The 16,332-nt window shown below is 47.9% G+C and overlaps 1 protein-coding gene across 1 annotated transcript in view; it reads right to left on the minus strand.

Moving 5' to 3' along the window:
• The window catches only part of LOC144153854 (PAX3- and PAX7-binding protein 1), a 29,269-nt gene that overhangs the window by 420 nt on the left and 12,517 nt on the right, over positions 1-16,332 (minus strand). The window contains exons 7-18 of the mRNA XM_077685583.1: positions 13,848-13,981; positions 13,040-13,229; positions 11,624-11,744; positions 11,433-11,523; positions 10,070-10,203; positions 8,872-9,071; positions 6,786-6,915; positions 6,314-6,432; positions 3,349-3,425; positions 3,072-3,138; positions 1,750-1,896; positions 188-333 (exon numbers count right to left, since the gene is read on the minus strand). Of these exons, the coding sequence (XP_077541709.1) occupies positions 188-333; positions 1,750-1,896; positions 3,072-3,138; positions 3,349-3,425; positions 6,314-6,432; positions 6,786-6,915; positions 8,872-9,071; positions 10,070-10,203; positions 11,433-11,523; positions 11,624-11,744; positions 13,040-13,229; positions 13,848-13,981 (1,556 nt within the window). The remainder of the gene's footprint in view (positions 1-187; positions 334-1,749; positions 1,897-3,071; positions 3,139-3,348; positions 3,426-6,313; positions 6,433-6,785; positions 6,916-8,871; positions 9,072-10,069; positions 10,204-11,432; positions 11,524-11,623; positions 11,745-13,039; positions 13,230-13,847; positions 13,982-16,332) is intronic.

Here is a 16,332-nt window from a genome sequence, read left to right on the forward strand (position 1 = left end):
GTGCTGACCCAACCCTCGCAGTTTTCCGTTGGTGCAACTTTCATCCAACTTCGCATCACCTTCCCTGTTGCACCCTTTGTTACACTTCTAGTCCACCGCTCGCACGCGTAACACCGCCACATCTGCCACATCCAGACTTCTCTTTGCTTCCCGGACTAAAGTTCGCGTGCGGGGTACCAGCACTCACCTGGCGTGCATGTCAGGGCCCAGTGTGGAGGAGGAGGTGCACAGGCCCTCCAGGTGCTGCTGATAGAGCCGCAGGAAGCGTGTGAGCAGCTCCAACTGTGGCAGCGGTTCACCACGCAGCCACGCCGTTGGCAGCGTTGACACCACCTGTGCACAAGAAGGGGGGGCAGCAGCATGAAGGATTGATTGTAGGGTTTAACGCGCCGACGCAACGCAGACGATGAGGTGCACCGTAGTGGAGGGCTCCGGATTAATTTTGACCACCTGGGGATCTTTAATGGGCACCAAAATCTTGCACACGCGGGCGTTTTTGCTTTTCGCCTCCATCAGAAAAGCGGCCGCCGTGGCCGGGAATCGACAGCACGAAGGATGCGGCCAGCCTCAACGGCCCAATCACCGGCCCAATCACCGAGGCAACACTTTGCTGGAACTTGACACCTGAGCGAGCTTCAATTGTTTAAACTGTACGGTGCATACACTGCACTCGCACACTGCCTGAAAACCTCGCTCTATGTACACGTAGGGAACCTCACTATATGTCAAGCAAAAAACAACTCTGCTGAACTAACTGGCACACTGGCCACTAGTGTGCGCAGTCCCCAGCTGGCAACACGATATCTAGGGTTCGCATTTTTGGCCCTTGTTTCTTGATAATTTGGTACGCACTTATTCCGCTCCCATCTATCAAAAAATTTGGCACTTGTCAACCCACATTTCTTGAGGCAGTTGTTTCTGGCCTTCAAAAACAATGTTATTCGTGTGTTTTGAAATTGCTTCCCTGATTGGACCTGGGGCAGTAACCAGCAGCTTACAATGAAACTGCCGCCACAGTGGCCACTGAGCAAATTACTTGCCCTTTATGCTTGATTTGATTGATTGTGGGGTTTAACGCGCCGACGCAACGCAGGCGATGAGGCGCGCCGTAGTGGAGGGCTCCGGATTAATTTTGACCACCTGGGGATCTTTGCCCTTTATGCTTCCTACACACATAATGTGCACAGAGGTTCTCTCTGCATTCCTTCTTTATGCAACATTTACGTGAGTATTGTGCTCCACATTCTTGAAGAAGCACCTAAGAGAAAAACAGCTTCACAGCTTCATCCGAGAAACACACCTATGTACAAAAGCGCAGCTGCCAAGACAAGACTGCTTTGACTTTCTTTGCCACAGAGTAAAACTCTTGCTCTGAAACCTGGTTTTCAGTGTCTTTGCTCCCAGGCCAAAGAAGAGGGATCACAAAGCTCGAGAGTCCCCAGTTTGACCTTAAAATACAGATTCCGACAGAGATGCACTGTGGACAGTAACACAATGCTTGTAGTAAGCCTTAGCAGCTGCCTGTTCTGAATGCACGGCAAGCGTTTATGAATGATGCGCCAGCTTGCCTTCCACAAACGTCGGCGGTCATTTATGGGTAAACAGCAAGAAATGCAATGCCCCGCATTGAAGAGCAGGCACCTTAATTGCTGCCAAATTCTGCCGCACACCCCTCCTACTCTCTGGTCAGCTACTTGTCCCTGGTGTTTTGAGAATGAGGCACGCAGAAAGAACCGGGGGAGGCCTTACGCGGTTGCACTTCTCGACGGTATCCCTCTGGGAGAGGCAGGCCTGCAGAGCCACGATGAGGTACCGGTTCAGCAGACTGCACAACGACAGCTCCTTCAGCGGCTCCTCTGCCAGCAGGCCCTGCCAGCTCAGCACGTTCTTCATCAGCTGAAGCAAGCAAAAGTGAGCATGGTCTCAGCAACCACAGTCAAACAGGAAAGTGTGTCTTCTTGTCAGAGGCCAGTACTTTCGGTAGTGAAAGCGCCACTGTTTTCGTTTTATCACCTACAGTATTTACTCACGTAAAGGTCACACTTTTTCCCATAAGGAATCAATGCAGAGCCAGGGAGTGCTATAACTAAGTGAGAAAAATTTTTGAACAAACATTTTGTGGTACTGCAGGAAAATATACATCGGCTTAATCCTAATTTTCCAGCTACTGCAAAAATGGAAGTTTTCATAAATTTGCACAAATGCTTGCTCACGCAGTGCTTTAAAAGTCGGCACTCTACTGCCAAATGCTGTTATCATCATTAGTTGGGCCCAAGCAGATGATGCCTGCGGCAGCAATTTTGGGGATGTGACGATTATGTGGGGGGAAAAAAATTGTAACCTCTGAAGGTCAGTAAGGGGGGTGTGAGGATCACCTGAGTAAATGCGGCACTAACCAATGTCTTAGACGTTAGGGAAGGAAGTTTAGACATGTTTACTGCCAACCCTCCATAACCTCGAGAATTCGTGCAATAAGCTTTTCTGAAGCAAGTCTCATTATTGCCTTGGCAAAATAGTGTGATGATGACTGTGTGCCTTTTAAACGCAATGCCTGTAAGAATCATAAACAAAAGGAACATGCCACTCTTTGAAGAAATTAGCGAGGCACTTTGATTCTCACAGCACTAGTGTTGCACAGAAGTGATGGCCCTAAGCACACTCAGAGTCATCACTGCAGCAAGCTGCAGATGGGATTCCCAGTACCCTTGCAACCACATAAGAATTGGAATATTGCACAAGCACTAAGATGCCATCCACTAGCCCACAGGTTTTCACCTGTGTTGAGCAGAATTTTGTAGACTCATTGCAGTTTCTCGACAGACTAAAAACATTTTCAGAAATTCAGGTCAATATTCACGAAAAATTTTAAAAAATTCATGGGAGTTGGCAGTTACCGCTCCGAAACTAAGAAGACCACAAAAACATGCAACCAGCCAATGAAAAAGTAGTGTAAGGAAAAAAAGAAAAAGAAAAAAGAAAAAAAGCTGCATTGCTTGATAAGGCGTAGATAGAATGTACTATGCCAAGGAGCTATTTGGCCTTTTCTTTTTGCCTCCCTGCTCTGTACATACCTTGAGGCAGGACCAAAACTGGCGGTGGAGAAAGGCAGCAGGTGCAGCTGACCGGTTTTCCAGCACTCTGCATTGGGGGACAGGAGAATGAGAATAAAGGGGGCCCTCCATTTAGCTCCAATGCCTAGCAGAAGTTCTAACTCAAGCCACAATGCTTAACCCTCTTAAAGCGCAGGAGACAAGCTCAGCTCACGCAAATAGTATCAGAACAAGTTTCTGGAACTACACGCAAAAAGACATCCCGCAGAAAATGTGCCACAGAAAGGGCCTGACTCACTCTTTGGGGTACAGCGGGATGTAGACATCTTCGTCAATGGCTCGGCTGATTCGTGCCGCCACCTTGGCCAGGAAGTTCTGCAGGTTGGGGGGCAACAATGAGGCCACGGTGGGCAGCCCGTTCGCATCCCCACACTCCCCCAGCCTTGGTCCAAGGCATGCTGTGCTGGCATGTGCGCAGCAGTTAGTGCAGGCACTGGCTGCCACAAAGAAGACCACACTGGAGACGCGTACCATATATGCGTTTCCAAGTCAGTACAGCCGGCCATCACCTGAGCTTGCTTATGGGGGTTATATCACAGCATAAATGTACCTAAAGCATACAAAACCACCTGAACTGTAATAAATAGCAGCCAAAACAGACCTGCAAAGGTTGAAAACCAGGGTGCATAAAAATATTCAACAGAAATAGCCGAAACCGACCAAAAAGGGTAAAACCCGCAAAAACGTACAAGAAGTCGTAGCTGAAACTGACCAAAAGGCAATGAAAATACCCGATATCCCATTTATAATGCATAAAAATCTCAAATATATTTACGTGGTAACAAATGTTAATATTCAAATATGAAAAACCCTTCAAAAAAGAAAAAAAAAAGCGGTAACGGGATGTGAACCCAGGTTAGGATGTCTGCTTCGTGGGAGCGGGACTACTACACTACGAGATGAAGCGGTTCTGAGAAATTAAATTGAGGGTCACATGCACGTGGACATAGCTTCAAACATGCTCCTAGATGGCGCCATGCGTCGCTTGGCTGTGCTGACTAGGAAACGCTTACAGTGTAGACCATTTATAACGTAAGCGCTTATAGTGCGGGACCGGATATAACGCGGGTTTTTGTGACCACCAGTTTGCCTCCCATAGAACTCAATGCATAAGCATACCGCTTAAGATGCGGTTGGCCAAAGCACAATACCGTCTATAGTGCGGTTTTTCGGCGGGTCTGCTCATCGACCGGCGCAGCTGGGGCATCGTTTTAGGGTAGCAAAAGAAAAAAAGAAATGATGAAATCGGCCATCTGACGCAGCGCGCACCCCTTGCTCTCCTCTAACTTCTACACAGAAGCAAAAAATAGGCACCGTTTAGTTCGCACGTACGTGATAACCACAGCTGTCCTTGCTTAATGCACCTCGGAAGATAGCGACCGGCCCCCCGTCCGCGCGTGGCAAGTTGTTTCTATTAATCGTGAACCGCATGGCCTGTTTTCGCACACGAATTGTGCACATCGGCGTTGCGCGTTCGTTTTTTTCATGCTCGCGTCTACGATTCCGCGCTGGCGGTGGCTTCTTCGCGTGGCAGTGGGAGGAGCCTGACAACTTGCACCAATGGAAAGACGCACACCTAATGGCGGGAGATTCGAAGCGCTCCGAGCCGGCTAGCCGCGCCAGAGGTGTTTAGGCTAAAGTCCCTCGATCAGATGAAGGGACTTTAGTTTAGGCTTACCACTGCGGTATTTTTTGATGGGCGCTTTCACAAGCAGCGTGGATGGCAGTTTATATTCCACTTTGCAGTCACATTATCAGCTCTTTTCTTGCATGAGCATCTTCGCTTGCGCCTCGTGCGGCATTTCAGCGAGCGGTTTGAAGTGGTCGCTGGAGCTGCCGGCACCGCTTCACGGCCAGTGCCGACGCCATGTTGCCGCCTCTTACCGCGCCGCACACATTACGTAAGTTGTATCCGTGCCGGCGTCGCCGCGCCTGCGGCATGCGCTGCACGATTTCGTGAGAAATCGCTCCATGCGGTTCACGCTTTAGAACGTTGTGCAGATAAGCCACCGCTCTTCCCGAACAAGCGAGCCGCGCGAAGATTTCCACCACCAGTACGTTGCGCTGATAAGCAGCCGCCTTCGGCATCGTGAACACAAGGTGGGGTAAAAAAAAAATCCCGCTGGCCTTTCTTATCATGTCCTGCGGCATCTTCATAGACACAAAAAACGCAGCCATGGTCTTCCAAAACACAAACACAACGGAAGTTAAAGCCGCACTCGCCGTTTGTAAGACCGCGCTTTTGCAATGTGTGAGACCCGGCAGCAGTGGCTGATGTTAAAAATAATACGAAATAAAGACCCTTCGTTTTTAGGCGCTGTGCGTTTGGGTGATAAAAAATTTAGGATGACTTGAGAGGTAGGTTGCGATTTGGTTGAATTCGCGCACGTTTTGGTTATACTGCGGTACCGCTTATAGTGCAGATTTTTGCGGCTCCCGCGACATACGTTATAAGCGGTCTACACTGTATATGCCACTGGAGACCACTCACAAACCGAGCTCTGAAGAAAGCAGGACTTTCTCAGCCAGCACCACCTGCTATCTGGGTGGTTTGTTTTCACCCCAGATAAGTAAGTGCAGCGGAAACGTGCAGGCTGAATTCCTCGATTAACTGAGATTTGCTTTGAAACCAAGTCCCAACATTCACACAACACTGTTCCCAGAGATAATCAGAAATTTATATTATTTTCTTTTCTTTTGAGGGCTGTGGAGGAAACAACTTGCGAGAGGTCCCGCATAGGATCTACTGTGCATTCCAGCCCCTTCCTAAGGAGGTACAGACATTAAAAAAGACTGAAAAATAGAGTGCGACTTTGACAACGACACAAAGGAAGAACGACGGGACGTCCTTTGTGTCGTTGACAAAGTTGCGCTCTATTTTTCAATCATAATGCACCAACTTGCCCAACAGCTGTGTTTAATTTAAAAAAACCTTGCTCCTAGGTCCAAGCATATGCAGTCTGGTGCACAAACACAACATCATGCGACGAGTACTCCTTGTACTGTTGTGCTTGCTACACCATGTTACACATTGTCCTGTACTTCTCCCTTCTGTACTGCTGCTTGTGAAAAGGTGGTGGCTCACCTAAGCAAGTTTTTAGGCATCTTGGAGGTTTAGGGTGCTCAAAGAATCACAAGTTGAAATGCTGCGCTACTGTGAACTGTTCACGGGAGAGGTGCCCCAAACAGGAGGGAAGGCCAACCTGTGTGTGCCGACTGTGAGCCCCGACGGTCGGGTAGTCCTCGGACAGCTTCTTGGCCGTCCGAACCAGATTCAGCGTCTGAGTGCTGGACAGGGGGTCCCACACCTTCTCGGCCAGGGCTGCACACACCACACACACACACACTTAGGTTCCTTCCCTGTGTGCCCTGTAGAAAAAAGGATTGCACTGGACCTGCACCCCGCTTACAATGTGGTAATGCATTGTGCGCTTAAAACCTGAACATAAAAAAAAAAAAAAAAATCAGGTAGAATCCATCTTGTATGACTGTCGATGTGATACCCTTAGCATTCCTGCGGTTGTGCAAAAGGATTGTGCTGATGAATTGCACCCTCCCCCACCTCTCTCCCTCCCCCTCCTTTCCCCCTCCACTGCACAGCATCTGGCCCTGTCCTCGGACAGCTCAGCACGTTCGAGTTACAAAGGAATGAGCGGGGCTGTGGAGCTGACCGACCAGCCATCTTGGGCAGGAGAACGCGCTCGACCACCCGTGGCAGCAGGCACAGGTCGGGGTCGTCTGGCGAGTCGTTGCCATAGAAGAGCAGCGTCTCGTACCAGCCAAAGCTCTCCGGCATCTCGGGCTTCTGCACACAGGCACCAAAAACCCCCGAGTTCACACACTGCACTGGACACGGTCACCAGCCTGCACAGGGCTCTACAGTACAGACAGCGGAACCTCTCAGAAACCAGACTTATTTCCCAAGGGCTGGAGAAGGACAAACATAACAAGAGCGTCGGCAAGCATTCAAAAGTCGCCCCCTTTTGTGAATCTGATTTGAGCTTATCAAAGGTGTTCTTTTTCTGGACAGGGGAAGCAAGGTCTGCCTTGTGGACCAATAGGGAAAGGCACAGCTGTGGCGGCAGATTCAAAGGCCTCAATCCAGTCGGTCCCCTTTCTTAAAACACCTAGAGGAGGTGGTTTGGGCTTAGCACCACGGCTGATATTTGATGGCCACTTCCGTCAACAGCACAGGTAATGATTTGCAGTGCAATTTTCTCCCACATTGTTACCCCCTCTTTCACAGGCACAACATGGTTTTCGCCAAGAGTTGTGTGACACAGAGGGTAGCCGTGAGCACTCTGCGAGCATGTCCGTGGCTGCGTCTGCAACCCTGGCATGCACGCAGGGTATTTTCACGCGCAGAAAATGCTCGAGGCTGCTCGTCCACTGTTATCTCTAGTGTGCAATGCATGAAACATACAAACCCTGCCAAGATGTTGCATATTCTGCAATGCTGATAAAAAAAAGGAATGCTTAAAGGTGCACTTAAAGCATAAGTTAGTTTGTTAAGGAGCTACAGTTGAACCTCGTTATAATGAACACTGATATAGCGAATTATCGGCTATAGCGAACTGAATATAAACTTTGGTTAGTCATGCTTTATTTCAATGACACTTAGTTCTTTTATAGTGAAACTGAAAACGTGAGAGCCGCGTGCGATATCGGATACAAAGAAGAGATAGCTGACCAGGAGGCTGAGAAGCTACTTGGAATAACCCCCCTGTCATCCGAAACTGCATAAGTAGAAAAGGCCTTTTTGTTCGTGGGCACTGTGGAAAACTCCATCCTGCTCAGTGCTGTGAGTAGCCACCAGACGAAGATCACATCCTTCACCAAATAAATAACGACGCAGGCCTGTTTTGTCAAGTGAACTTTGTTCTGTTGTAATTTCACTTACTCATGTTCCGGTTCATTGAGCTTGAAACACAAGAAGAAGAAAGGTAAGAGTTACCTAGTTTATAGTGGGTTCGAAGCTTTAAAAAGTGCATTTTTGTATCAAGTATTTTGGCACGAGCCAGACTGTGGATTTGTTATAGCCGATTTTTGCCTCTACAGTTGCACTGAATATTGGTTATAATGAACTAATTTGCAGTCCCAATACTATTCCTCTATAACGAGGTTTGAATGTACAAGGTTATGCAATAACTCAAAACACAAGTTTAGCTTCTGAACACAGGGGTGAGTTGCACAGCAGCAACACCCTAGCCACATCCTCGGGGGTGATAAAAAGAACGTGCGAAAAATTAAAAAAAAAAAAAAAAACATGCCAGAAAACTTCGTGCTCCCTTCAATCTCTCCTAAGCAGCATCCCATTAAAATGCTGACGAGTAGAACACTACTAAGCAGGGTAGTACATGGTGTGACAAGAGAACACAGTGGCACTGTTCAAGTGCAACACCGACTCAAGGTCCTCCTGTCCCATGGATAATCTGTTGTGCCTAGTGTTTGATGAAACGCACAGAATGTCCGTCTTTACCCCAAGACTACTTGATCACTTGAGGTAGAGTGGTAGCTACCTCAAGTGGTTTCAGTTTCAGTCTATTAGTCATCACCAAAAATTATTACAGTAATATGGTATTATACAGACGAGGGTCCCAAAGATAAAAACTGTAACGGGACCCTCGATGAATAATAACAAACAATAAATTAGATAGAGTAAACAAAGCAAGTTGCAACTGTGGCCTCCAGTTCAAGTGTCGCATAAACCTGACCAAGTGTAGAGGCAGCGGCCAACCCTGCCTGGTCCACTGTCCCTCACCTCGATGGGGTTCCAGGCCACCATGTGCAGCCGCACAAAGGGCACCAGCAGCTTGACCAGGCAGAGCGGGATGTAGGCCTGCTCGTAGGACTGCCCATAGTCCGTCTTCCACACCTCGAACCGGTGCTTGAGAGCTGCCACGCCACTGAACTGCTCCGTCACATCCTCAAAGACGTGCCGCGCGTCGTCCAGGATCAGCTCTGCAAACCACCACCACAAGCTCAGCTTGCCATCATGGGATCCCCCACAGGGCAACACACTTGCTTGAAGAAGCCGGTTGCAGACAGCTGGAGAATGCGGCACACTTGATGACACCGCCATTTTTTTCAAAATGCTCTTTGTTTCTGGCTAACCTTCAGCTCTAAGGGCAGTACCAGAGCTGACACTATAGTGGATCCAGTGGCGCACACTGTGACCAAAAAGATAAGCACAAGTGACAATTGACTAAAGTTGCAAAATTATGACGCAAGGTGCTGACGCACAGGACAATGCTGACTTAATTAAGACGTGCTGTGCTGTTCTCATTATTTCAGCCCAGGGGTAGTTTGGTAGGTAGCTAATGCTTGCTGCAAATCCTATAGGCTTCCTTCCAAAATTACCATGCACTGAGATGGTATTGTGTGTTAAGTGCCAAAGCGCAACAACTCTTGTGTGGTAGCACTTCTTGGCTACCCTTGGCTACCTCCAGCAGTAAAGCATGGGTAATGACACTCAGTTACATACCCACCACCAACAAAAAAATGCTAATTGCATTTACACAAGATAATCCGCTCCAAAGGGATGGGCCCTGTCTAAATATTTTCTTGCAAAACAATGGACAACCCTTGTCATACTTTAGCAATAATCCCTCATTTTTTAATAGAGGGCATTCAGGAGAATGATTCTGTTCATGTGATGCCATCAGAAGTCCTTATTCTGGTTTTGGACGTAGTGACCGTTCTATCTTCATACCCTTCAGCTGAAAATTTCTCGCCACAGCAGGTCACCGCAGCTCAGCACCCAATGCAACTGTGCCATCACAGCCACCAATCTGGTTCAGAAGCGAACACGTGATCCAACTTATTCGATTCCTGAATGTCACTCACATCATACATCAGTCAGTATTCCCATGCAGCACCTAACTAAAGACATTAACAGCAAGCCCCGCTTGCCCTGCCAGTCATTAGGCTTGTTCTTTGCCCAGGGTGACAGCACCCACCGCGCTCCTTGTCGAAGGCCATCCGCTCCGTGTCCGGCTGCTCGTCGTCTGTGGACATGCCCTCGTAATGGGCCAGGCTTCGCTGCTGCACCAAGCCCTGCTGCTGGGCCTCTCGAGCCTTGCGTCTGCGCACCCTGTGACAGGCCATCCACACGGTGGTTAACCCAATGGGCCACACTCTGCATCCACCTCGCTTATTAATCGACTGCACAACAGGTGCACCGGCTCTTCCCAGCATCCTTCAGGCAAAGTCATCATCTGTGCAATGTGTTGCAACAAAGCATCAACACGAAGCTCCCATGCACACCAAACATTGACCTTAGGCGAGAGCTACTAGGACAACATCACTGTAGCACTGGTCTTGAAGACCAAAAATTTTCCAAAAAATCCCCTTTCTGTATTAATTTTATTTGCAGCCTACAGCCTTCAAAGAATGTGCCTGCAAAATATTTTAGCTGTAGCATAAGCATTTACAAAGCTGTCACCCTTTGAAGTTGCCTAAATGACCATTTTCACATTTGTTTCCAAAATTTGTGCCTTTTTTTCTCAGGACCAACTTTTTTCTCGCGAGGTCAACTGTGGGGTACAATATCTTGGGATGTACTGGTCATAGTATTTGCATCATTTTTGCTGCATTAGAAAGCTTATGAACTGAACACTGCAATAAAACCCCAAAAATATAGAATATCTTGCTGCTAGCACAATTTTTTATGCAGCTCACTTTGCGAAATTCATGACCCAGCATTTAATTAAGTTTGCAGCAATTGCAAAAACAATGCATACTGCAGTGGTTTAATTGCATTCCCTGATTCTTCTAGAGCACAAAGGAATAAAAAGTATTCGAGTATTTCACCGTAGATAATGAGAAAAGTGCCAGAAACGGAATGGCATAACATTGCACAACTCTTAACTTACACCACGTAGATGAAAACTGACTGCATATTTGTGCTCAGGATGTTAAAATACGCTTCATTTGTATTTTAACATTAGCCACATAGATTACAGAATAACAAAAATGTCCTCAAGACCAGTGTCGCCCCTTAACTCAGATAAGGCAGCGACCCACCACTAGCATTCCCACAACACCACTGAACCTTACAATTGCACGCTGACTGACACATTTGGCAGTAAAAGTAAGATACCCATGCCATCTCCAAAAGTTGAGTGCGAAAACTCTGCACAACCGACAATCTCCACCTTAAAAACGCTGCTTACGGATGTCTAACTGACAATCTTCACTTTAAAAAACGCTGCTTACAGATGTCTCTAGGGTCTTGAAGGATCTTACATTAGGGTGATGACCTTATGAACCTCTCCCCTGCCTCTTTCTTATCTTTTTGAGGGTCCCAAGTAAGACACCTACCTCCGGCCCTCTCGCTCGGCTGCTCGCCAGCTACGCTGTTGGCTTCCCCGGTTGTTGGCCGGCTCCACCGGTACGCCCCGCAGTCCCTTCACTGCAACGCACGAGGAAAACGCCTCACTCTTACAGGTCCGCACAGTTACACACAAGCAGAACGCGAAAAGACAGAGGCTGCAATGGGCGGCCGCAGGCACCTGCAAGGCTGCACTCGTCCGACTGGTCTCGAACGTCCTGGTGCCGACGCTGCACAAGCCGCTCGCTGCGCTGGCACAGGAGAGACATCATGCGCCCCTCCAAGGCCAGGATCACAGGCGTCTGCAAAGGAGCCAGAGAGACTACTCAGTGGAGGAGACATATAACTCTTACAGTAAAGCTCAGTGGAACACTTAAAGCAGCGATGCAGACAAAATACAAGTTTGTTTTATTCAAAAGATTGCGTGTCTTGTAGTGCCTCCAGCGCTTGTCCAGCAGCAAACGATGCCATATTCACTGAGAAATGAATCAATTTAGGTTAAAACTTTGATTCTCCCACCAAATCGTGTGTTTTCGTGACGTCTGCCATGAAGTCACTAGAGCGGGTATTCAAATAAAATTCCAGTGCGTCATTAGGCTCTGCAGCCTTGCTTACCGTCAGTCCTCCCAGGTGGCACTACCATACAAAGCCGCGGACTCTTGTTTGCCATTGCTTTCTTTTTACCGTATTTGCACCTGGCTTGTTTTTGTTAGGGTAGAAAGCTGTCATTTTCTGGAACATGGGGTATGCTTGACAAAAAAGGGTCACATAAGCCAACAACGCTTACGCCAATCGGCTAGTGTCGTGTAAGACAACTCTAATGCGGCGGACTGCTGAGCATCTAAAACAAGCATAGTGCGCCCAGTACCAACAGCAGTGCGCATCGGTACTTCTATGTTTACATGTATTTTCTTAACTTTCATTGTCTACCCAACCATTCTTACTGCTGTAAAATGAATGAGCATTACACTTAGGAGCAAATGGCTCGTTCGGCAAGCTTATAAGCCCTGCTTAATTTGTGTTTGCTTTTGCTAGCCTTAGCCAATCGCACAGCTGGGCATATGACATCATATTTCTGCTGCAGGAAATGAGCTAGTTGGTCGCATGGCCATTCCCTTCTCTTTAAATTATGTAGCTTATTTGAGCGAAGTGTGCGTTCAAAGTAGTGCCAGTATGATTCTAACGCGGCAATCTTTCGAATGAACCAAACCTGTGTTTTGTCTGCATTGCCTCTTTCTGGAAACGTCTCGTAAAAGGCTCAATGTGAAGGCTCAATCAATGGAAGACTCAACGGAAGGCTCAATGAGAAGCTCAGCAGGAGGCTCAATGGAAGGCTCAATAGAAGAATTGTTAAGAGGTTTAATCAGAAGCTCTATAGATACTCCAGCGAGCTGTGGGGGGAGATGAATTAGCCTAGGTTAAAATGCACTTCAGCGTGTGCATAACACCCACAGCCAGCAGTTGATGTGCACCTCGAAAGGGTGATCCACCAGCACCAAACATGCTGCCCCAGAAGGCGAATGCCCCAGAAGGCGAATGCCCCAGAAGGCGAATGCCCCAGAAGGCGAATGCCCCACACCTGCACCCACGCACACACCTTGGCATCCAGGCACTCAATGAGGTCGGCTGCATACGAGCGCATCTCCTGGAAAAAGCGGAAGTCATCGGCCAGCTGGGGCTGCTCTTCCCGCAGCCGCGATATCGTCTCAGCTGCCACTTCCAGGTCCGTGAGCGCCTGGGTTTTCTGCCGACGGTGCAGTTCCAGCATCTCTCGGACCGTGCGCAGCCTGCAAGTAAATCCACACCAACATTTCACATCCTTTTGAACACCATTTCGTCAAGCTTTCACATTTTCTATCTTACCAACTAGATGTAGCCGCTTCATAAGGTACAGTCTTTGTCAAAATTTTGTGGGCCACGGAGACCGTGGCCGGAGCAGGCGCGCGGCCAAGGAGGGGCGCTGCACTTGCCGCTGTCGGCTGGTTACGCGGCTAAAGAGAGTGAGGGGAACTTTCGTGCTTCCTTCCGTAGTATGGCTGGCGCGATAAGTGCAGCGGGGCTGGTTTCTCAGAGCAGGCGCACTTCGCTTCAGCGCAGGCACTTTGCGCAGCACTTATCGCGCTGGACACACTACAAGCAAGAGCAAAAGTTCCCCTTGCTCTCTTTAGTCGCGCAACCAGCCGACAGCGGCAAGTGCAGCGCCCCTCCTTGGCCGCGCGCTTGCTCCGGCCACGGTTGCCGTGGCCCACAAAATTTTGACAAAGACCATACATGTACACGAGCAGTCTCAGCATAGCAGTCTGCTTATGTTGTCGCACTAAATTATTATTATTATTTTGCCCTGTGTACTTTGCAAAACCATTTTAAAATGGCTGAGGAAGTGCACAGGATGAAGATGTCCATACCGGTCAGTGACTCGTTCCAAGACCGCCTGGGAGGTGAGGTTCTTCCGGTCCTGGGCGGTCATGCTGGGCGGCACTGGCTCCGTGAAGTACGCCGGCACCGCGTTTTGCTCGTCAGAAGCTGCAACAGCTGCCACCTGCACAGCAGCGAACACCATTATACTGCCAGCATCTATGGCACCAACACTTCAGTGTCTCAACATAAACTCTGAAAAACAAAAGATGCTGACCTGCAAAATCTAGTGTTAAATGGGCATTGTTGAGGCCTGACCATGAGTGCCTACTGAGGGCTCAAGGTATATAACCACACCCCTCCCCCTCCCCTCTTTATTTGGAATTGAGCCCGACTGGATATAGAAGTCATAGCTGAAATTTTGGAGTCAATGCAGGACATATTTACTTGTTGTGCTTGTTAACTATAAGCAACTGCCTCTTTTTCCTTTATGCGTTCATTTGATTTCTGATTGATTGATTGATTGAGATTGATTGACTGCAGGGTTTAACACGCCGATGCTTCACGGGGGAAGAGGCACGTTGTAGTGGAGGGAGGGCTCCGGATTAATTTAGGCCGCCTGGGGATCTTTAGCGTGCGCTGAATCTCAACACACCGGCATTTTTGCTTTTTGCCTCCATCAGAAAAGCCGCCGCCGCGGACGGGAATCGAAGCCTTTTGATTTCTAATGATGCCTAACTGCTCACCTTTATTTCACCAGCTATTTCTCACGAGTATGATATGGACCGCACCTTGGTTTTAGGAAACGGAAGCCACGTGCACAAGACAAGACAACACTAAATGTGCTAAGGCTAGGGGCAAAATGAAATGCCAATAATCTCCATTTCAAGGGATGTCATCCCCTTTACTGACACTTCTTCAAAATTAACACATCTCACATTGTGTAGCCATGCAGCACAGGTGGTTGCGAACTTTGATTTCAAATTTCTGAGTGTCTGAGTGAGCTCCACCAAAACCTGTGGTTCCTACCACATTTTTATGTTACTTCACACACATTTGCTACGCTGTTGATGAGCATTTGGTGGCAGTACTGTCACCTGTTCTGTATATTTTTCATTTATTTATTTGCTACGCTGTTGATGAGCATTTGGTGGCAGTGTCACCTGTTCTGTATATTTTTCATTTATTTATTTCCAATACTGCCAGCCCCGAGCGAGACCATAGCAGGTAAGGATTGGTTGCTATACCATTATTGATAGCAGTAACTTGATATCACGCCACAGTACGCGCAGAAACTCTCAAAACACATTCTAACAACAACAACAAAAAAATCTCGACAGTAGCCAAAGCCTTGAGCGCAAATGCCATGGCTCACAATTTAAAAATTGCGCGCTAGTGGAGCGCCACCTGCTGAACACAAAACAAACCTTCTCGCGCCATGTGTGGCCCCCACGATCTGCTGCGCAGCCGATCGCAAAGGCTACACGCCATGAAAACGCTGCAGTGTGCGAATAAAGCACCAAATGTACTCCGCACTCCTTCCCCGCTCTGTGTGATTCCGGGTGGTTCCGGAGTCATGCGAACAAAGCACCAGAAGTACTCTGCACTCCTTCACTGTCCTGTGCTGTTCGTGACTTCGCCATTACGTTCTATGGTTTTGTTGTTCAGCTGTGTTCCGACCTTTTCTTGTGCTCCTGGTGCGTGGCGTACGATGGGCCAGTGCATAAGCCATACAGATGATTTTAAACTGAAGGTGGTGGAGGAGCATGCGCTGATGCCCATGGAAACCGTGCGGCAGGGCGGCACTTCAGTGGTGACCAGTGTTGTACGCTGCTGGCGAAAACTTGGTTTGGGCGGTGAAAAAGGACTGCTGTGTGTTTCGTGGGCCCACAGAAAAGAAGTTTCCCAGAATGGGAAAAGAAGTTTTGGCGGGCCTTGACAGCACGGAAGATGATGCACTGTGGGCTGATAATAAATGTGACGGAGCAAGAGACTTCAGTGAGAAGGACAGCTTTGATGGTGAGTACAGAGCCACTAGCATGTTGTGAATAAAAAAAATTTTATTGCACAATTACCTACGTGTTTTTGATAAAACAATAAATACTTTGACAATGCTTCTCTTACCATCCTGATTCTATGAAGCTTCCTTTAAAATATGTTGCAACTTCTTCCTGCATTACGAACCCTCCCCTCAAATTCATGCCGAATTTTCTAAAAAAAGTGTGTTCATTACGCGAGTAAATACAGTATATAATTTGACGGTCCACCTGCGTACTTTGCATCAAGAGCTAACAAAGAACAGTTTTCTTGCATTCATCTACACGTACCCATTTAAAATAAAGGATGACTAAAGATATGCCATGTTTCTTGTCGTTTTGGGTGGAGTCATAAAAGTGCTTTGGAGCTCCAGGCTTCAATGGGAGGAGTATACAAGTATCTTCAAAAAATGGCATATAACAACACATATGAACCGTAGGACGACTCTGTAGCTCTGCAGTTTCCTTTTTTAGTTACTTATATAGCTATATGTGACGG

This window comes from Haemaphysalis longicornis, unplaced genomic scaffold, assembly GCF_048455015.1.
Source record: "Haemaphysalis longicornis isolate Haplotype H1 unplaced genomic scaffold, Haemaphysalis longicornis Haplotype H1 scaffold_9, whole genome shotgun sequence".
Classification (NCBI taxonomy): domain Eukaryota; kingdom Metazoa; phylum Arthropoda; class Arachnida; order Ixodida; family Ixodidae; genus Haemaphysalis; species Haemaphysalis longicornis.